The sequence below is a fragment of the Ciconia boyciana genome, chromosome 8 (genome assembly GCF_034638445.1).
Source record: "Ciconia boyciana chromosome 8, ASM3463844v1, whole genome shotgun sequence".
In the NCBI taxonomy this organism is placed as follows: domain Eukaryota; kingdom Metazoa; phylum Chordata; class Aves; order Ciconiiformes; family Ciconiidae; genus Ciconia; species Ciconia boyciana.
In genome coordinates this window covers 11,992,011-12,013,090 of record NC_132941.1, presented here as the reverse complement: position 1 = coordinate 12,013,090, position 21,080 = coordinate 11,992,011, and the positions used below count along the sequence as shown (strand labels likewise).

The 21,080-nt window shown below is 42.3% G+C and overlaps 1 protein-coding gene across 4 annotated transcripts in view; it reads left to right on the top strand.

Annotated features, from left to right (window-relative positions):
• Positions 1-1,284: 1,284 nt before the first annotated feature.
• The window catches only part of SPPL2A (signal peptide peptidase like 2A), a 32,834-nt gene continuing 13,038 nt past the window's right edge, over positions 1,285-21,080 (top strand). For 2 of the 4 annotated variants that reach the window (XM_072869505.1, XM_072869503.1), the window contains exons 1-8: positions 1,287-1,934; positions 5,787-5,906; positions 7,164-7,346; positions 8,212-8,301; positions 11,672-11,805; positions 14,248-14,399; positions 19,176-19,272; positions 20,673-20,774. In XM_072869505.1, the coding sequence (XP_072725606.1) occupies positions 1,881-1,934; positions 5,787-5,906; positions 7,164-7,346; positions 8,212-8,301; positions 11,672-11,805; positions 14,248-14,399; positions 19,176-19,272; positions 20,673-20,774 (932 nt within the window). In that variant the 5' untranslated portion in view covers positions 1,287-1,880. Of the gene's footprint in view, positions 1,935-5,786; positions 5,907-7,163; positions 7,347-8,211; positions 8,302-11,671; positions 11,806-14,247; positions 14,400-19,175; positions 19,273-20,672; positions 20,775-21,080 lie in introns of all 4 variants that reach the window. The other 2 variants (XM_072869504.1, XM_072869506.1) reach the window with 2 other exon arrangements.

Here is a 21,080-nt window from a genome sequence, read left to right as displayed (position 1 = left end):
TCATGCAGGAACCTCCTTCCTCAGTAGTAATAACTAATAACCACTTAGTTTGTGAGCAACGCAAGCAAGTGGGTTACCCACTTAAGGTGTTGATTTACTCATGCTGGACTGCAGCTCACCTCTCCCTCTCTTGCCTCCCTTTTCCCCCATGCCTCTGCCGTCTCACTCACAGCCACATCCCCTCCTTTCTCCAGTAATCTTCCTTATCTTCGCTGCGCGCTTCCCTGTGCACACTGGCCCAGAGGCAGGCCCCGACCCTTCGGGAAGGAGCAGGAGGGGACAACATAACTGTTGTCTCACAAATGCAGTTCTTTACCCGGTGTGCAACACCCAACATGCAGACAGAGCCGAGATATCGATTTATTTCTGCTTTTGTGCAAAACCAGGTGCTAGGTGGTGATTCCACAAAGCTAGCACAGCACTCGTTCATGCAGGTACAATATTTATACAGTCTAGTTATACATATGCATAAGTAATTACACAAAGCAGTTTTCTATTGGTCTATATTTTCTTGTTGCAATCTTAAAGCTACAGTACTACTTTAATATTCTGTGCATGGTCAAAGGTGAGGGGTCTCTGCTTGGGCTGGGATCTCCAGCTCAAGGAGTGTGATTTTTAGTATTATAATGAGGATAGTTTGCGTAAGGGTGCTCCTTATCACACTTCTGCTAGCAGTTTCAGATTGTCCAAAACCATCTTAATTAGCTTACGTATTTCTCCAGGATGTGCTTTACTCCCAAGGACAGTAATTCTTGATTAGACATTCCACATCCCAGTATGAATCCCCCTTATCAACTTTACATATGTCTCGGCCTTCCATTATCTTTAGAGCACTCATCATAGCTAAGTGCTTAGGTCAGACAGATCTTCCATATGTGCTCGTATAAGACGGCATCTGATGGACTACATAACCAGTGCCTGAAAACCTCCAGTGAAAGATGTTGCACAACTTCCTTAGCTGGTAAATCACAGAGCTGTTTCAGTCTGTCTCCTTCCTGCAAATCATTGCTGGCCCTTACATCTGGTGCATCAGAGCCCTTTTAATGCTTTCAAAGCCTGGAAGACATCTCTGAAATGCCTTTTTTTTTTTTTTTTAGTGCAAACAATGCAAATTCCCTCAACCTTTTCTTATAGGTCATGTTTTGCTGTTTCTTGTACTTTTTGCTCTGACTGAAGGGCCACTGCTGTCCTCACCGTACCCCTCCCCCATGGCGTTGTGGGTGTGCTTGATCATCCAGAAGGGTGGAGCGAGATGAAATACGTTTGTCTTGGGAGATGTGGGGCAAAACTGACCGTTTCCTTTTCTTTGTAATGGCTATGAAGGGTTTCAGGTAGCATTAAGTACATAAACCCCGCACATCTTGGAGCTGCTAGGTGGGAAGCCCAACAAGCCGACAGCTGTTGACCACCCAGAAAGCCACAGCGGAAGAACAAGGCCAAAAGAAACACGAGAGGGCAAGGGACGGCCCCGGCTGTCAGCAGGAACACGCGTGGGCCGTCCTGGCTCTCCTCGCGATAGACCCCTTCACACCCGCCCCGCCGGGAAGCAGCCCCGGGGACACCCTGCGGGCCCGGCAGCAGGAGCCGGGACGGGGCGGCGGGACGGGGCCCTGGTCCCCCCGGCGCGGCGCCGCCCCGCCGGGAGCGCCGCCCTGCGGCCGGGGGCCGGGCGTCCCCGCGGCGGAGGCGAAGCGGGGGCCGCGGCGTCCCGGCGGCAGCGCCGGCGGCAGGAGCAGCCGCCCCCATCGGCCGCGGCGGACGGAAGAGGAAGTGGCGCCTCTCCGGGAGCCGGCGGCGGTGAAAGGCTCCGTGGCGGCCGTGGGGAGCCCGAGCCCAGCCGAGGCCCTTCCCCGAGCCGGTGGCGGCGGCCGCTGAGGAAGATGAGGGCCGCCGGGCTGCTGTGGGTCGCGCTGTGGGGCCTGCTGCTCCCGCCGGTAAGGGGCTGCGCTGCCCTCGCCGCGGGAGGCGCTGGGGCTCGGCTCCTGGGCCGGCCTGGGCCGCGCCGCTTGTGCGGGGTGGCGGCGGGGCCGGCCGGGCCGCCCGTCGCTCCCCCTCCTCTGCCGGCTGAGGGGCTTCCTCTATCCGCCTTATCCCCCTGGAACCGTTCCCTAGAGGACCCTGACCGCTGCGGGCAGGGCCCGCGTAGCCCTCGTCTCCTCCGGCTGGGCTGGTGTGCGCCTCCGCCCCCAAACGCCTCAGGGGCGGTTTGGCTCTGAAGTGTGTCCCGGGGTGGCTTCGGGCCTCCCGGCCTGCCTTGGGCAAGGCCCCTTGGTCCCCCTCCACCTCCCCCGAGCCCCTGCCCTCTCCCCTGTGCCCGGGGAGCACAGGCCGGGCGCGGGCTCCGGTCACGCGTTGGTGGGTTTGGATGACAGATCTGGGTGCCTGTGTAGATAAATGCTGATGTTGTTTCTAGAGGTATTTAAATTGGGATACTGGGGGAGGGGGAAAGCTCGTGGTGTGTGTATGTGTCCTGGCTTTTGGCTTGTTCATTTTAAGTGCCATTTTGGTTCCTATATGGGACATTTTTGCAGCTTCTCTCTGCACAGAGGTGTATATTGCCATGGAAATCTGGTAGATTGCTTTCTGCCTAATGGAGTAGTGAAATGGGGAAGCCAAAAACCTTTGTAATCTGCTTAAGCAGTATGAAGGGCATATCTTTATTAAAGGCTGCTCCACTAAGTTGTTTTGTTGTTGGGGTTTGCTTGTTTGTTAGCTTGTTTTTAACATAATTTTTACCTTGTTTTGGTAAGGCAGGATGCAGCGTACTTTCCTGTGTAGGAAGTCACCACTGGATATGCTCAACAGTAGGTGTGCAGCGCAGTTTGTTAGTGCCTTGAGAATGTCTTTGGGTGAAGTCGTTTGCATCTGTACGAAGTGCTCCCTCGCTGTTTGTGAGTCCCACATAGCTGTCGTTAGTTGTGTTGGGGTTTTCTGAAGAGCGGCTTTGCTCCTTAACCCAATGGTTTGCTGCTGCTGACAAGGGAAGGGGCTTCTCCTGCCCTTCTGTAAGACTCGAGGCCCCGTGTCCTGCCTCCTCCTTTGCTCTACAAATGCAATTGTAGCAGTGGTGAGCATTAGACCAGGTCATTCAGCCTCAAGAACAGTATCCTGAGACTAACAGCATGGGGAGTTAGCGCTCTGGAAGGTAGTAGGTGTTCTGGGAAGGACCACTGCTGCACTCTGAGCATGGGCACTGGTTCCCCTGGGTCACAATGCCCAGAGGGAGGGAAGGAGGGGCAGTTTGTGCGTCGCAGGGCCACTGGCAGAACTACGAAATGATGCTTGTTCTGTTCATGGCTATTTTTTTCCTACCTTTTTATGTTTCTGTGAGGTTTATGTTGTTACTTGCTATGGACAAAATACCTTCTCCCTGTTCTGTACCTTCGAGTTTCTTGTATGTCTTATCTAGATGGTAACTGTGGTGGATTGTGAATATAGGCTTGGTTTGGTCTCTGTGTCCACTGGTTCGTATAACTTCCAGTATTCTATGTGGTGGAGTTACTGGTGCACTGCAAAGCTCAACAGTCACCCTATCTTATATCCCTGCAGTGACAGGGATGTGTTAGGAAAAATAAGGATTAAGAGTCAGTATGAGATGTCTTCTTCTCTATCAAAGATAAGGAATTATACAAGAAAAGTTTAAAGGTGGTAAAGGAAGGAAATATGATGGACCCACCTGTCAAAATTAGGAAGAAATTTGTTTGAAGGTGAGGGGCCATTGGGAATTGTCTGAACCTGCAGTGAAAGGAGATGATGATGCCCCTTTAGGTAAGGACAGCTGTCACGCCTCCACTCCATGTGGGAACATGTTTATGCTGGAGCAAGTCAGCCTATGCAAGCAGGTTAATCTTTTCAGGAGCAGTTTTGTGGACACACTCTTAGTCTTCTACTTAAGTAATAAGATTGAAAACGTGCTCAGTAAGAAATTTTTACTTTTCACGTATGCTGAGAGCAAGATTTGTTTTGTACTATTCAGTGGCACAGCTGGACTGCAAGGCCACGTACCCAAACCAGTAGCCCTTGCCTGTTGTGAAAGAAGGATACTGAAGCAATTAGAAAATAAAAGTTCAGCTGGATGCAGCAGGATTTCAGTGGAGATATTCCAAGTGAGGTGTAGCATGTAGTGTTTCTCTTCATTTTTAACTATTAAATGCTGTCGTCATAGCTCAGCAATAAATACTTGAGGGTGAATGTCATGCTCTGGTCCTCCTTCCCCCCACCTCGTGAGCAAGAATTTTGTTTCCTGATTTCCTGATCCCCAGAGAAGGGAAGCTTTCCAAGCAAAACATGCAAATAAGCAAGTAATCACTCCTTCCAGGTAGGCTTACGCTTGTGTAGCATTAATGCTTGATTTCTGGGAACCCAGAAAACATGTATTATTCTACTTCGTGAAGCAGAAAGAGCTTTTAATGGATGGAAACATCTGGGGTTTGCACCTGTTGGAAGTCTTTATTGCTTTTAATTTGCCATTAGCTTATACTTTTAGGTGAGTGCACTTAAGGGGGAAGCTTGATAATTTTTGTGCTCATCATAAATCATGGAACAACCTATTTTAGCTGACAGCTGAAGAACTGTTATATGTTAAACAGTTAATGAGCTCAGCCCCAGCCCCTTTGACACGGTTCTCCCAGCAGATGTTCATGCTCTATGGTTCATGCTCTATAATGGTTTCCTGTGGAGAAGGTTTTTTACTCTTCAAACCAGGCAGACATAAACCTCTGAAACAATATTGTCGCATGTTTTTCTTTTCTCTCTAGTTCTCACTTGCTGCAGAATACTGATAGGCTAGCCTGAGGAGAAATGCCTCTATAGCACTGTAGATAATTAGCATTGTACATCTGACATATTTGGGCTTTCCCCCCTTACCCATGCCTGCTTCTAGCTTAGTATCTCAGTGTTCTTTCAGACAAACCTGCAATTTACAACAGGATTTGATTTTTTTTAATCTGTTGATACTTCCTGATATGGAGGTCAGTTTCTCTCTCAAGAAAAACAGTCAAAATGAGATCATCTCCCAGTTTTCTTAAGGTGACACTTCTTTGAGGTCCAAAGGACACTTATTTGTTTTCAGTACTTCGCAGCTGTAGCTACATCTAATCCTTAGTCTGTTCATTCATCCACTTAGATACCTGACCTTTATTAGTATATTAATGCTTGGGGAGAAGTATATAACCCTAAAATTATCAGAAGTTTTAAAATTCATATGTATTAGTAAATAACAGAAATCATTACGTGAGGTACTCCAAGAGTAATCTTAAGAGACACCAGTATTTCCTTAACTAATTCTTCTGAAAGTACACTAGTTGATCTCTTTGTGTTTACAGTTATTTGATTAAAAAAATATTATAGGAATTGCCTTTCTTAGTAGGGAAAATTGTAGAGTCTGCAAGGAGAGAAGGACTTTAATCCACTTTTCCATGTACTGTTTTAATTGTGTTCTATGTAAAATTTTACACTTACTGGAAAGTATAGGAGACAGAATCTGAAATCATTTGCCTAGGTTTCTTGATGGTATTCTGCTTGGTGACATGAACTGGACATGTAACAAATACATTGTATTTGAAATGAGGATAAATAGTTTTATACAGTGACTTGATTTTTACTATTTTTCCATCCTACTTTCAAGCTACCCATTTCTCATGGAATCAATCAATATATAAAATAATTAACTGAATAAATTTCTTTTCTCCAAACAGCTCTTTCTCTTCCTCACAGGTTTTTAGAAGAATATCTGTGTACTGATAGTCTGAACTTTGTTTAATTCAGAACACCCTGGTTTATTGCAGGTAACTGCAGATGAGGGGATCCTGCATGCTTCTGGAAATGGTGTGCCTCCAGTAGCAAAGGATTACTGCATAATTTACAATTCTAATTGGATATCTCTTCCAAAGAGCCTGGACAATGCAGTAAGTAGCTTATAATCATACTCCCTAAGAAAACTAGAATGCAATATGAATTTGGATCAGCTATAACTGGTCTTCAAAATTTTGAGTTAAATAGGTGCTACACTGAATACTTACCCTTTTGGGTTATGTGGTGTCATGTCCCATCCTGTCTGTCCGTCCCCCGCAAAACAACAAAAAAACCTCGATAGTGAACACTTCTGTACTTTAAAAAGTCAGCTCCTAAAGTTTATAAAGGTGATACTCTCTCTGTGCTTTGAACTGGTTTTAAATAACTTTATATATTCAACTAATACTGTTAATTTTTTCCTTTGGGTGTTATCAGTATGTCCAAGTTTTAGATTTGTGAGTAAAACTTCTGTTTATTTGTTTACAAAAATGTTGTAAACTTGTGAAACAGATTTGTTATATTGATTCATCAGTTTGATCTGTTTAATTGTCTTGAAAACATGGTGGAATAGGAGGTTATCTGAAATGTATCATCATGCCATATTTTCGGAGTGTGTGTCTTTGAGCCAAACTGGGGTATGAGGCAGAAACAAATCTTTTTTCTTTAGGCACTCTTCTGATAAACAGGAAATACTTCGTGTTTGGAAATGATCAAGGCACTCTTCTCTCCCTTCCCTCCTGTCATTCATTAGCAGGTTAACTCAATGTAAAACAGAGTAAAAATCATTTGTCAGCCCCAAATATCTTTGCTGTGCTACTTTGGCCACTGGGATGTCTTGACTAACTAAAGAAAACTGACAATAATTTAAAAATAATTGTCAATATGGAATTGAACTTTGAAATAAGGATAGAAGTCTTTTATTTAATTATTTTGGAATAAGTAATATGTTATCAGACTCGCCAACTGTTTTTGAATAAGTATTATACTTCAGAACTCTAGTTATGTTGTATCTGTCAGTGCTCTTTTGGCTTGTGAAGCTTGGAAATATCACAGAGTGTACACTGGATTCCCCAGAACTACAAGCAGTGATTTTTCTATATAACCGGTTTCTTATGTTTAAATTACAGCAACAACTGCTGTGAAATTGTGTTTAGAAACAGTCAGATATTTCAGCTATACACTGCTCTAAATGTCCCTCAGTATTGCAGGCTGCAGAAACTGCTGCTCTGATTTTATATTCCTGAATTCATGATTCCTTTCTGTTACATCTCTTTCTGGCAAACCTCAAATTAGGGAGCATAGTAATGTCTTCTAGATTAGTTTGCAGTATCAAATTTCCTACTTTCATCACATTCCTCTTCTCTCTGCAGACTTTCAGGACTCTGGAAAACCTGACTTCTACGGTACTCTGCAATTCTTCTGAAGTTCCTTCTGGCTTAATGAAGGACAAAGCAGTTGTAGTGATGAGAGGAAACTGCACTTTTTTGGAGAAAGCAAGAATTGCACAAAGTTTGGGTGCTAAAATGCTGTTGATTGCCAGTAAACCTAGGCTGGTAAGTTACAACATATAGTTTTCTTCTGTAGTGAAATAGTGTCTTATCTACTTGGTCCAATGCAGTGTTGTGCAGGGTTAGCTGAGAAAAACCCCAAAAGCAGAGGACCCTGGTAACGTGGGATTTCAGCATGAGTCATTGACCTTCCCCACAGAGCGCTGTGCTGGTGCGACTGCTGTTCCTGAGACCAAGAGGGTCATTCTGAGTTAGGTCTGTGCAGCACTGCGTTATATCATCTAAAAGTATCTACAGCTGACTTGTATTTTTTGTCTGTTCCTTGTATCTTTAATCATGTTTCTGTATGCAAGTGCTTGTCTTTATCATTCCCTAATTTTAGTGTACTCTGAAATCCCTGTAATCTAAGGTGATACTTTGTTTGAGACACATGTGACAAAAATAAGTTAGGAAAATGTAATCCAAAATTGGAAATTAAAAAAAGGCTTTTTGAGATACCTTTACAGATACTCTGTTGCTTTTTTGTTCTCTATTACAGCTGCAACATGTATGAACAAATATTTGCAATTTATGAATTTGTGTGATTATCATGAAAAGTTAATCTTGTTTTTAAAGCATAGAGAATAAAAAGAGTTTTGATTCGTAATACTTGTAATACTAGTAATACTTGTAATACCCTTGTAATACTATAAAAGCATAAGAACTTTATGAATCCAGATGTGTTGCTAGTATTACCTGTTTTGATTTAAGTACATCTGTCTTCATTAACCTTTTGCAAAAGGTGATGAATAAGCTCTTTTTTCCCACTTTCTACACATACATTGAAGTTTAAAGGATAATCTGTTTTTAGGGATCTAACTTGCTTTGCAATTAGGCTCAACATTCTTATCACTGACACTTTCTCTTTTAGTCTCCTCTTTCAGATAACAAGACTGATTTTGAAGATGTGACTCTTCCAGTTGCTCTTATAAGATATAATGACATAGTAGATATGCAGCTGGTAAGTAATATAACTTCAGCATGTTATGGTTTGTATAAACTTAGGTTTTTGAACAAATAAATAAAATAATTTCAGGTCAGATATGGATGTCTACCTGATTTGAATGTGCATAGATACTGCTTTCAGTCTCACAGAGGGGGATGGATATTAAGTTGTGGAAGTGCTAGTCTTCCTAATTCAGGCTAATTTGAGAGAATGATTAATTAGAACACTAAGAAAGGGAAACATAATACCTAACTGGAGGGAGGGTAATCTTAGAAGTGTTCCTGTTAAACAAGATAAGCAGTCTTCCAGTGGACTTGTATACAATTGCAGATGCCTGACATACATCAAGAGCTATAGCCCTAGAGGGCTGTTCCTTTAGTGCAGAAGCTAGAACAGTGGAGCTTGTATATACTGGCATGATATCTTTCAGGCAAGCGGTACCTTAGCAGGTTGGATCTTGATGAAGTTGAGGGTTTTTTTGGCTTTGCTAGATGATGAGCTCTCTTTATATAGCATGACAGTATCTGTTACAGAGCAGATAGGCAGTATAGTTTGAGTTTCTGCTGATGAGTTCATGGTGAGATGCCAAGTGTGTGTCATTAAAATGTGTGAGTTGTGCTATCTCCTACACTTTACAAGCAGGGGAGTTTGTTTTCAGGGTATTTGGAGTTTGTTTTCCTTGACATGTAATATTAGGATACAGAATATTGCAGAGGGTTTTAAAGAAAACAGTATCTTTTCTCCGGTGTGGCTTTTCCTGTTGTTATTTTGTTGTTGTTTTGTTTAGTGTTAAATAGCTTTGCTGGGCAGGAGTTGCACTGCACACGTTTTTCTGTGAATAGCAGAGGCTAGCACTAACCTGTGTAGTCTTAGCTTCTTGGATTGAATTTGCAAGCTCACTTCACCATTTCTGCTCTTAATCTTCAGAGCTGCCATGGGAGGTTGTCTTAGGTAAGTATGCAAACTGAAACCGTGCCTAGATGTATAGGACTTCGGTGGTTTTCTGTCTGTTCCCATTAAAGATTGGCTCTTGCGGAGCATTGACATGACTGAAGGTTTGTGATGACTGTCCTCAGTCTGCCATAGTCTTGGTGAATACTGTGCTTTGGTTCGGGTTGTCCTCTGTCTTGACATTTGTTCGTTCAAGTAAGAGAAGTGTTGTTTGCTTAGTTGAGTGGTTTTAAGATATGCCCTACTAACACGAAAGGGAACTAGGGCAAGGTTAGATCCCTAATTTGTTCTGAATCTTCTCTGCACCACTTTATTACCTAGTGCTGCTTGGGGTGGTGTCATGTAGAATCACTTCTGTATAGCTATAGTAATTCACCAAAGTAACTTTGCTAGTAGATTAGTGTGCCAGATGATGTCTCGTACTGCTGTTGAATCAAAGAATTCAGTTTTGTCTTATAATGAGACTGCCTTCATAAAAGTGGTGAGGAACACAGCCTAGACTAGAAGGGATCCTTTCCTAGTTCTGATGTAGTTTTTGCCAAAGCCGCCTGTCATGTCACTGGCAGCTGTTGTTTTGAATGATATGTGCTGCTTAGAAGCTGGTAGCCGTTGTACTCTTCCTACTACAGTTGTGTTTCTGTTTTAACTCTTTTCAAGGCTTCCAACTTTCTCCTTTTATTTATAAGAGAGAGACAGCACCAGTCTGAGGGTAGCTAGTTTGTATAAGCATTCTTTCTACTTTTTCTTAGAAGACTTCATCTCTGTTAGCTTTCACCATTCAAGTCAGGTGTACTATGAGTCTTGATAGCAATAGCAGAGTGTTACCAACCTTCTAGTAAGTGGACAGCTCTCTTGTAGAGTTGTTATCTGATGCAATGTATTTGATTCTAGTGCTCCCTGTGGTGGAAGTTGAGACTTTGCAAGTTTTTAGTGAAGAGCAGAACAATAGGAACAAAAAGAAACAATCACTCAAGATTCTAATGTGAATTATACTTTATAAGATTTATGAAACTTAAAGGAAAAACTGAATTAAGACATGTTGGAATTTAATACTAAAAATGTATAAGCTTTTAGGTTTCTTGGGGGTTTTTTGGCACTTTTTTGTGTCTGTTTGTGTTTTGGTTTGTTTGGGGTTTTGTTTTCTTTTTTTACATGCAGGATGCTGTAATTTGAATAGGGGTTTTTTGCCTATATCTAATGTTATGTTCCACTTCATACAACTGCAATGTTTCACTAGAATTTAATTTTCTTTCTTGTTTTCTGAACTTCCATAACTTCAGGCAAAGGAATGATTCTGACTTCTTTAGCCTGCAGGAAGGTTAATATCTGTAATTAGATAATTCAGATGCTGAAATGAATCAGCTTTCTTCACATATGGCCAGTATATTCCACTACACTACTTGGCTTCCCATTCGGTCTCTCCACTGCCACTTTGATCTTCCTGTAGCCAAACCTGCCTGGCATGTTCATCTCCTCTCCTGCTTTTATCCCACATGCAGGCTGTTAATAAATCTGGTTTTCTACTGCATCTCTGAAGTCTGCTTTCATTGCAGGATTGCTTTAGATGCCTTGACTTACTTTGACTACAACAGCAAACCTTTCTTCCCTACCACCTTCCATTTCCTGCTAAATTATCATCCTTTGTTTCTTAAATCTCACCTTGCAGTCAAATGAAGCATCTTGGGTTTGCTTTCAAGATTTTTGTACAATTTGGTATCAGTTATGTCTCTGTGTTCCCTCCTATCTTCTTCAGTGTCCTTCAGCTGATTGGTTTTTTACTTGGTCTTAATTTTTTTAAGTAGCATGAAATTGCTTGCTTTTCTTCTGAATCCATCTCAAATCATGTTTGTGTAAAGCTGTTAAGTAACTTTCTGCCACCTTGAGTTTTCACTGTGTCCTGTCTGAAGCATTATCCCTATACCTGAACTGTGAGTTTTGTGGTTTCAAGAGCTAGAGGTAGACCTCTGCTGATATCTCAGTGGACCTGTGAGTTTGTATTTCAAGTTCATTGACTCAGAGATGCTTTCCTGCAGAGCAGAAGTTTCTGATAGTACTTGGTATATTTGGGGAATTAAAAGCTTTTGGGCTAGAGGCACAACTTGTCAGAAGTGTTGAAAGAGTGCAAAGAAGTACTATTTTGCCTTGTGGTATCCATGTGTTTCCACAGCAGTAGTAATAGGGTTGTTTTCAAACCTGACCATCCTGAAAGGTACCATGGAAAGCATTGCTTCTTTACAATGACCACGGCAGATATATGGGATGTCTTGTCCCGTACATTGAAAACTTGCTCTCAGCATTGTGTAGGTTAAGAGCAGGAAATCATGATGTGCATCTTGTTGGAAAATAAGCAATATAATTTCTTTGTTGTCCTTATGGACCAACTTGTATGCTGTTGTTTGTTGTTTTTTGGTTTTTTGTTGTTTGTTTTTTTTAGACGCTTGGAAATGAAGTTAATGTGACTCTGTATTCACCACCTTTGCCAGAGTTTGATTACAGTATGGTTGTCATCTTCCTAATTGCTGTGTTTACAGTGGCACTAGGAGGCTACTGGAGCGGAGTAGCAGAACTGTAAGTTTGTTAAATGGAACTGCTTAAATTATGTGAACTACAAATTTGTGAAAACTGTGACTATGATCAGTGAGAAATTATATTCTTTTAGGTTGGTAGCTAAAAAATTAGAAGCTCTAGGTGCAATTAGCTGCTTTGCCATGAAATGCTTGAGCACTGCAACCTTTGAAAACATCACTGTAGGTCTTTGAGGAACCTTAAGTAGTAGATTGTAAAAGTCCCTGAGGGATAATGCAGCTCTTGGGAGGAGGAATGAGTTAACATTTTGACAAATTGCCAAATACTCTATAACTAGCATCATAATACTCTAGTATCCATGATAGAAAGTAGGTATTTTAATGACACCTTTAACATCCAGTGATCCAAGAGATACATATGGAGTTATATGTAGTTGTATGTAGTGTCTGCATTGGCAGGGATCTGTACAACTGCTTTGTCCCGGCTGGCTGTGCAGCACCCTCTGGGATGTCTCTGCACTGCACTCCTGCCACTAGGAGCACTGGGGAATGCTGTGTCTGGGTGGCTCCAGACAGTTAAAGTCCAGCCAGGCTTATCTGCTTCAGCTTTGTGTGTTATCTGGTGAAGCAACAGAGCCAGGGGCAATAGTGGCTCTAGGACTAGGCAGGGGCAAGGAGGCAGCAGCAGTTCCTGTGCCTGGAAGGGGAGGGAGTGGAAGCGTGGAGTAATGGCAAATGGAGGGAAACGAGGTGTAGTAGGGGTTTCTGCACAGTGCTTGAGGGGTGTGCAGCTTTTAGTGAAGTGAAGCACACTTGATGCACAGAACTGTTTTTAGTCTGGGGTTAAACTGGATATAGCTGGTCTTTCAGAGCATGGTATTATTCTGCAGTATTTCTTGGATGTCTGCATATGTTGAATGGACCAGTGTGCCTTACTACCTAGGCTTCCCGTTCTCAGTGGTGTTCTCCTGCTTTGTTCACCAGAACAACAGGGAGTGGATTGTATGTGATAACAACAGCTTCCTCTTTCCCACTAGTTATGCAAATCTAGTTATTTTAGAGAGATTAAAGAAGTAGAAGGAGGGGGTGTGTGTTTCTTTTTTTAAAGGTTGGATCTGATTATGCTTCTTTTTCACCCTGCAGTGCTATAAGGTGTGGCTGCACTGAATGCTAAAATAAGAAAATGTGATGCTGTCTCCCATATTGAAAAAAACCTAGATGTAATTATATTAAACTTGTTAAAGTGCACTTTCATAAATCTAGGGTGAGCTTTTTTTTAAAAGCTGCTTATTCAAAGCATGTCCTCTGAGAAGGTGGTTCATCTAACAAAGTGTCTTACTCCTGTGGGTTTTTTCTTTTGAAGGTAGCTATTTCAGTGCTGAATTCAGCATTTTGTAGGTAGGTCCTGGGATTCATCAGGAACATGCTATCTGATGGGCAAGTTGCACTAGCGTCTGTACTAAAGAGTAGTAGGGCTATCTGCTCAAAGAACAAACACAACAATTTAAGTCTCCTTATTTTGCATGGTGAGGTATAAATATGGAGTATGTATGCACAGAAATCTTATTGCTAGTGAAAATCCCCAATTACACCCCCTCTCTTCATTTACTCTGTAATTATGAGGTATAAGGGTAAAAGAACTAGTACTTAGCTAGCTTCATTCTGCTAATGTGAATGGTTTTTGCAGACACTTAATGTCTATAGTTGATGTTTTGAAACTGTGTAATACCCATTATTTTGATTTATCATAGGCATATTTATCAGATTGACTACATTTAGCCCAAGAAATATTGTAGTCAGAGGTGATGTGCTAATAAAGTTGAATGCGTGCATCCTGAAAAGGAGTTTAAGAGTCTTGATATTGGACTACTTTTCCTCACATGGATCAGGGTTTTGGTTGGGGGTACTCCTTAAAGTTGGCAATCGCTACACAATTGGAAAGGAGGGCAGTTAAGAATCTTTTCCTTGTGATCTATGCTAGATTAGAAGTTCATATCTCCATGAAAAAATGGAGAGAAACTGAAACAATAAGCATACCAAATCATCCTATTCTAAGCCAAGAATATGAGAGTAATAGATACGAATAGAAATATGGTCAAACGTCCTTGGCTGGGAAGGACTCACCGTGCTGGTGAGTCACTTAGTCCACTTCCAGCCAGGGTTCTGCCTTATCAAGATAGCATTAACTATGCGCAGCCAATCAGTGTATTCAAAATCAATGTTTTGGGGTTTAGCTGCTCTACTGCAGTCTGCATCCTGACAGCTCTACGGCAGTCTAGGGTATAGACAGCTAATAGTAACCCCATCGTATGGGGGTTCAGATGCAACACCATTTTTCTGTAATTTTTAAGTCTAGAAATGGTATTAAGGATTAGACTGAAATGCTGTCAGCCTAAATGCTTTGTAACCAACAATTCTGGTCTAGGTAAAATGTTTTCATAATCTGTTGTCTGAGGTAAATGTGTTTGTTGTTTTCTTAAAACAGTGAGAATTTGAAAGCAATAGCAAGTCCTGGGGAGAGAGAAACAAGACGGAAGAAGGAAGAAAATGTTACTTTCACCCCTGTAACAGTTATCTTGTTTGTTGTCATCTGTTGTGTCATGCTGGTCTTACTTTATTTCTTCTACAAATGGTTAGGTAAGAAACAGTGGATAATCTCATTTGACTTATTTTTCTGCATTGTCTTATTAGGTGTCTAAGTCTGAAAAGCTAGATTTATAAACTAAAATTAATGTAATTATTTTAACTGTCCTCTCCATGTATGAGTTGAGGGTTGAAAAGACGTAGTTGCCACTTAAAAAAAGAGAGAAGCTTTTTTCTGCTCTCTTTACAAAGGCTGCCTTGACAGTGCTTATTCTGAATGAAGTCATGTGGAGGAGAGGTGACTAGGGACTAGTGAAAAAAAGTATATGATGTATGTTGATGTTCTTGGGAGGATGGCAATGATCACTTAGTAGTGTTCAGAGTGAAAGGTTTTGTTAGGTACTGCTACATTGACATTGAGTTTGTGGTTGCAGTGCCCTAATTGAAGTATCAGGCAAAATGACATTACCATAATGGAATAAACTCAGACATACTATCAATAAGATAAATTATTGAATTATGCAATTTCAGTAAAACGGAGTTTCCAAACTGTTGGTTGATTATTTTTTTTTCCCCCTGCCCTCAAACCATGCAACCAGAAAATGTGCACTGTTTTAAATTACACTTTTTCATATGAACAATGTAGCTTTCTTTCTGAAAGCTTCCTAAATTCACTCTTTCCTAGAATTTGTTACCAGTTAACCTCCTGCTTCTGCAAAAGAAGCTTCACCATCCTGACTTCTGATTTTGTTTAGCTTTTGTCATCTTGACTATGGGCAATGCTATCTTTACTAAACTTGTCCCACTACAAGACTGATGAACCTTTTAATGTGATCAAAAGGTTTAGGTTAAAAATGTCCCGTTTACTCAGAGATGTTTCAGGTGAGCTTTAGGAAGAAGTGAAGAAAGAGACTTCTTAAAGGAGAAGGGGAGAGGAGTAACAAATCTGTTGGGGGAGGCAGAAATGTGAATGGTTCAAAGAAAATATGTAATAGCTTTTTGCTAAGAAGCCTTAGTTCTGTGCACTTTGGAGCAGACATATATGAAATTTCTTGGAGGTAAAGAAGCTGTTACCATGGTATGACATGCTGGCCCAGGGAAAAAAAATCTGTATTTAATTAAAAACAAGCAACCAAAACCCCCCCACTTTGATATGTCACTACTGAAGTGTGTGAATGTAAGTCCTAATATCAGTATTTGGAGTTTCTGTAATACAGAAAAATCAATTCTGTAACTGACATACTAGGGAGGGAATGTTTCCAGCACAAAGCCAGTTGCAAAGCTGAGCTCTATGGTGGAGTTCTCTGGATCTCTTTTTTGTAAGTATTCAGGCATTATTAATTCTGCATTGTTGCCTCAAAATTTCAGATTCCTTAAACAGCTGATTTCTTACTGACTTCAGAGGAACCTGTTGTGCAAAACTTCTTGTTTTGCCTCTTGGGGGCTTAACAGATCATAATGGTGCACGACCTTGGTTACAAGTATAAAATCCACCTTTCTTGCCTGTTTTTTTCAGTAATCTCCTTGTAGGTATCAGAATTGCTTTCTAGCCAGACCTTCACTACCAAAAAAACCCCAACGAAATCCCAACTAGCAAACAACTGGTTTTATTGTTTGTCCACATTTCAGGCTGCTTACCATAGGTTAGAATACACAATATACTATGAGTTACAGAATTGTATGGGTTGGAAAAGACCTTTAAGATGATCATCAAGTCCAACCGTAAACCTAACACTACCAAGACCACCACTATACCATGTCCCTAAGCACCTCATCCAAACGTCTTTTAAATACCTCCAGGGATGGTGGCTCAACCACTTCCCTGGGCAGCCTGTTCTAATGCTTGATAACCCTTTCAGGGAAGTAAAATTTCCTAATATCCAGTCTAAACCTCCCGTGGTGCAACTTGAGGCCATTTCCTCTCGTCCTATCACTCGTTACCTGGGAGAAGAGACCGACCCCCACCTCTCTACAACCTCCTTTCAGGTAGCTGTAGAGAGCAATAAGGTCTCCCCTCAGCCTCCTTTTCTCCAGGCTAAACAACCCCAGTTCCCTCAGCCGCTCCTCATCAGACTTGTGCTCCAGACCCTTCACCAGCTTCGTTGCCCTTCTCTGGACATGCTCCAGCACCTCAATGTCTGTCTTGTAGTGAGGGGCCCAAAACTGAACACAGTATTTGAGGTGCGGCCTCACCAGTGCTGAGTACAGGGGCACAATCACTGCCCTAGTCCTGCTGGCCACACTATTTTTGATACAAGCCAGGATGCCATTGGCTTTCTTGGCCACCTGGGCACACTGCTGCCTCATGTTCAGCTGGCTGTCAACCAACACCCCCAGGTCCTTCTCTGCTGGGCAGCTTTCCAGCCACTCTTCCCCAGGCCTGTAGCGTTGCATGGAGTTGTTGTGGCCCAAGTGCAGGACCTTGCACTCCGCCTTGTTGAACCTCATACAGTTGGCCTCAGCCCATCGATCCAGCCTGTCCAGATCCCTCTGCAGAGCCTTCCTCCCCTCAAGCAGATCAACACTCCTGCACAACTTGGTGTCGTCTGCAAACTGACTGAGGGTGCACTCGATCCCTTCGTCCAGAACATTGATAAAGATATTAAACAGAACTGGCCCCAACACTGAGCCCTGGGGGACGCCACTTGTGACCAGCCGCCAACTGGAGTAAACTCCATTCACCACCACTCTCTGGGCCCAGCCATCCAGCCAGTTCTTTACCCAGTGAAGAGTACACTCGTCCAAGCCATGAGCAGCCAGTTTCTCCAAGAGAATGCTGTGGGAAACCGTGTCAAAGGCTTTACTGAAGTCTAGATAGACAACATCCACAACCTTTCCCCTCATCCACTAGGCTGGTCACCTTGTCGTAGAAGACCAGGTTGGTCAAGCAGGACCTGCCTTTCCTAAACCCGTGCTGGTTGGGCTTGATCCCTTGGTTATCCTCTACATGCCGTGTGATGGCACTCAGGATGATCTGCTCCATCAGCTTCCCTGGTACCAAGGTCAGGCTGACAGGCCTGTAGTTCCCTGGATCCTCCTTCCGGCCCTTCTTGAAGATGGGTGTCACATTCGCTAATCTCCAGTCAACTGGGACCTCCCCAGTTAGCCAGGACTGCTGGTAAATGATGGAAGGGGGCTTGGTGAGCACTTCTGCCAGTTCCTTCAGTACTCTTGGGTGGATCTCATCAGGCCCCATAGACTTGTGAGTGTCCAAGTGGTGTAGCAGGTCACTAACCATTTCCTCCTGGATTATGGGGGCTCCATTCTGGTTCCTGCCCTATCTTCCAGCTCAGGGGGCTGCGTAACCAGAGAACTGGTCTTACTATTAAAGACTGAGGCGAAGAAGGCATTAAGTACCTCAGCCTTTTCCTCATTCTCTGTCACTGTGCTCCCTCCCCGGTCTAATAGAGGCTGGAGATTTTCCTTAGCTCTCCTTTTGCTGCTAACGTATTTGAAGAAGTATTTTTTATTGTCTTTTACAGCAGCAGCCAGATTGAGCTCTAGCTCAGCTTTGGCCCTTCTAATTTTCTCCCTGCACAGCTTTGCTACACCTTTGTAGTCCTCCTGAGTTGCCTTCCCCTTCTTCCAGAGGTCATAGACTCTCCTCTTTTTCCTGAGTTCTAGCCAAAGCTCTCTATTCAGCCAGGCTGGTCTTCTTCCCTGCCAGCTTGTCTTTTGGCACCTGGGGACAGCCTGCTCTTATGCCTTTAGGACTTCCTCCGTAAAGAACGTCCAGCCTTCCTGGACTCCTTTGCCCTTTAGGGCTGCCTCCAAGGGGACTCTGTTGACCAGTCTCCTAAACAAGCCAAAGTCTGCCCTCCAGAAGTCTAAGGTGGCAGTTTTGCTGACCCCTCTCCTCTCTTCTCCAAGTATCAAAAACTCTATCATTTTGTGATCACTCTGCCCAAGACAGCCTCCAACCATCACATCACTCACAAGTCTTTCTCTGTTCGTGAACAAGAGGTCCAGCGGGGCACCTTCCCTAGTTGGCTCACTCACCAGCTGTGTCAGGAAGTTATCTGCCACACACTCCAGGAACCTCCTAGACTGTTTCCTCTCTGCTGTATTGTATTTCCAGCAGACATCCAGTAGGTTGAAGTCCCCCACAAGAACAAGGGCTAGCGATCGTGAGGCTTCTCCCAGCTGTTTATAGAATAGTTCGTCAGTGTCCTCATCCTGGTTGGGTGGTCTGTAACAGACTCCCACCACAATATCTGCCTTGTTGGCCTTCCCCCTGATTCTTACCCATAGACACTCAACCCTATCATTAGAACATGGAATAAAGAGGTTTTTTTCCTCACCAGGTGATTCCTAGCTACATAGAAATTTTTGGAAGGGATGGGGTGTTTAGTATCTTAAAATGCCACCTAAATCATCAGTCAGATCTTGGGGATGCTGAAATTTTTATGCATAAGCAGACAAAGTGATGAAAAGGAAAATTTAAAGTGAGGAGTATTATCAGAAATTGAGAAAGCTGGTAGTTGTAAAATAGCACTTTGGTTTTAGCCATAAACAAATAAAAGTATGTGGAAGCAGTAACAGATAGCATATTTTTCTTAAAGAAAGGGAGGAAAAATTAAAAAAAAAGTTTTAAATTCAAAAATTTCAAAACTCAAGTCTCTGCTTGATGAGAACTGTTGTCATGGCAGAGACACTCAGAATTCAGCACGTCCTGTAATCAGCTGGCTATAGTCTCCAGTGACACTATTGAGCAGTGCTATAACTGTTAACAGTTTATATCAAATGTACATCATTGTGTTTGATTCCTGTTTGCTATTTTTTTCTATTGTATTTTGTCACTGATTCCCATCTTCCATTATTTTTATTTAGTGTATGTTATAATATCAGTCTTCTGCTTGGCATCTGCAATGAGTCTATACAACTGTCTTGCGGCATTAATAGGAGAAATACCATTTGGGCAGTGCAGGTATTGTACACCTTTCAACTACTATAAATGTAACGTTTCTTTTTGGTATTTTCTGGTTGCTACTCAAGGTACGGTGAAAATACGAGAACAGTTTGACAAGTTGTTTCCTGTATGGTTTAGTGTGCGGGATTGTTACAAAATAAAATTACAAGCTCCTTTAATAGATACTAAAGGTATCCATAGCATAATCAACAGTTAAAATAGTGTTGTGGGAGACTTGCTGCATTACCTTTATTTGAAAGCATTGCTATAATCAAACTTGAAAGGCTCTGCTTGGCTTTCTGAGCTCAGTTTTACGAAATTCTGATTGCCTGTAGGGTGTGCTCACTTTAATTCTGTAAGGGAAGATCCTGCACATACTTTGTTTTCTTGGCAATGAGAATGCTAAAGTTTCCAATTCTTAGTGGACTGTTTTGGGCAAGTATTATGCTATAGGCAATAGGGGGGTGGTTTTTTTTTCCCTCATCTTAATCTGTACTGTACCTGTGACAGACCGAGTTTTAATTTTCTTGCAAAGGCAACACATTGCTCATGTCTTCTGTGTTAGAATTTAGCGGTTACAGTCCTAACCTGTACAGGTAGTGGGTTATCAGTATACAGATAGCCTCTTCTTCCTACTCTTGACTTAAATATCCTGCAGGTATTAGTGAGTATGGGAATGTCCGTTTTCCTCCCGTGTATTTTCACTTTAAAAAACCCTAATGTTTGATGCAACAAATGGTTCTTTTGCCCAAAAGAGCAATGCTTATAAGCTTGGAAACCTAAGACTATGTTTGCATGTTACTTAGTACAGGATATTAGTGCCAGGTGATCCAGTAGCACATCAAAGGTAGAGATAAGGTAGAAAAGACAGCAGGTTTTATATAAGCTGCTGGACAGGTATTACTTCTGTCAGTTAATATCAGTTCAAGAACTGTACCATAAAATTGAGTAGGCAGTGGAAACAGAGATTGTCTCACAGTTTTGCAATACATAGTTATTCCATTTTTAATCTTGCATTATGTGTCCTAAAATTGATTTTTCCCCACCATCACCCCTTTCTGGAATCATGACGTGACTGTCCCTCACTGACGTAGTTCTGGTGGCATAAATGTTACGTGACAGAAATGGATTAAAATAATTCGTCTGCTTGCTGCCTTCCCTGGGTGTGTTTGCTAAAATGAGGACTGGCCATCAAAGCCCAACTTGGCTTACTATCTGTGGGCATGTTTTTAATGCAGCCCAGAGAAGGACTGGTACTGCAGTTGCAAGAATAATGCCACCTGAGTCCAGACGGAACAAATGGGCAAAGGAGAAGCTCTCAGGATGAGAATACTTTGTGAGCTTAAGGACCCATGATAGCACAGGCATGTGTTTTGGCTGTTGCAGGCTTTCTTTTTAATTTAATTATTTTCTTTTAGGATTGCATGTTGCAACAAAAACATTGAAGTGAGGCTTATTTTTCTTGCTGTATTCTGCATAGCAGCAGCTGTTGTCTGGGCAGTGTTTCGAAATGAAGATAGGTAAGTGATGCATTCCAGCTTAAAAGACTAATATGAATAAGTGTCATTAATGAACTTCCCATCGTATAACTAATCCTGGAGCATGGCGTCCTTCTAAACGCCAGTGCCGATTTCAAAAAAGTCATGAAAGTATTTATGAAGCTTAACAAGCATGGGAATAATAGAGAACAAAGCTATACAAATGAACTGTGTGGTAATTTGGGGTTACAAAAAATTATGAAAATGAGGAAGAACTAGCTGGATTGCTAATGATTGCCACAGAGGAAAAAAAAGTGCAAAAATAGCATAGGGACCATAGGACCTACA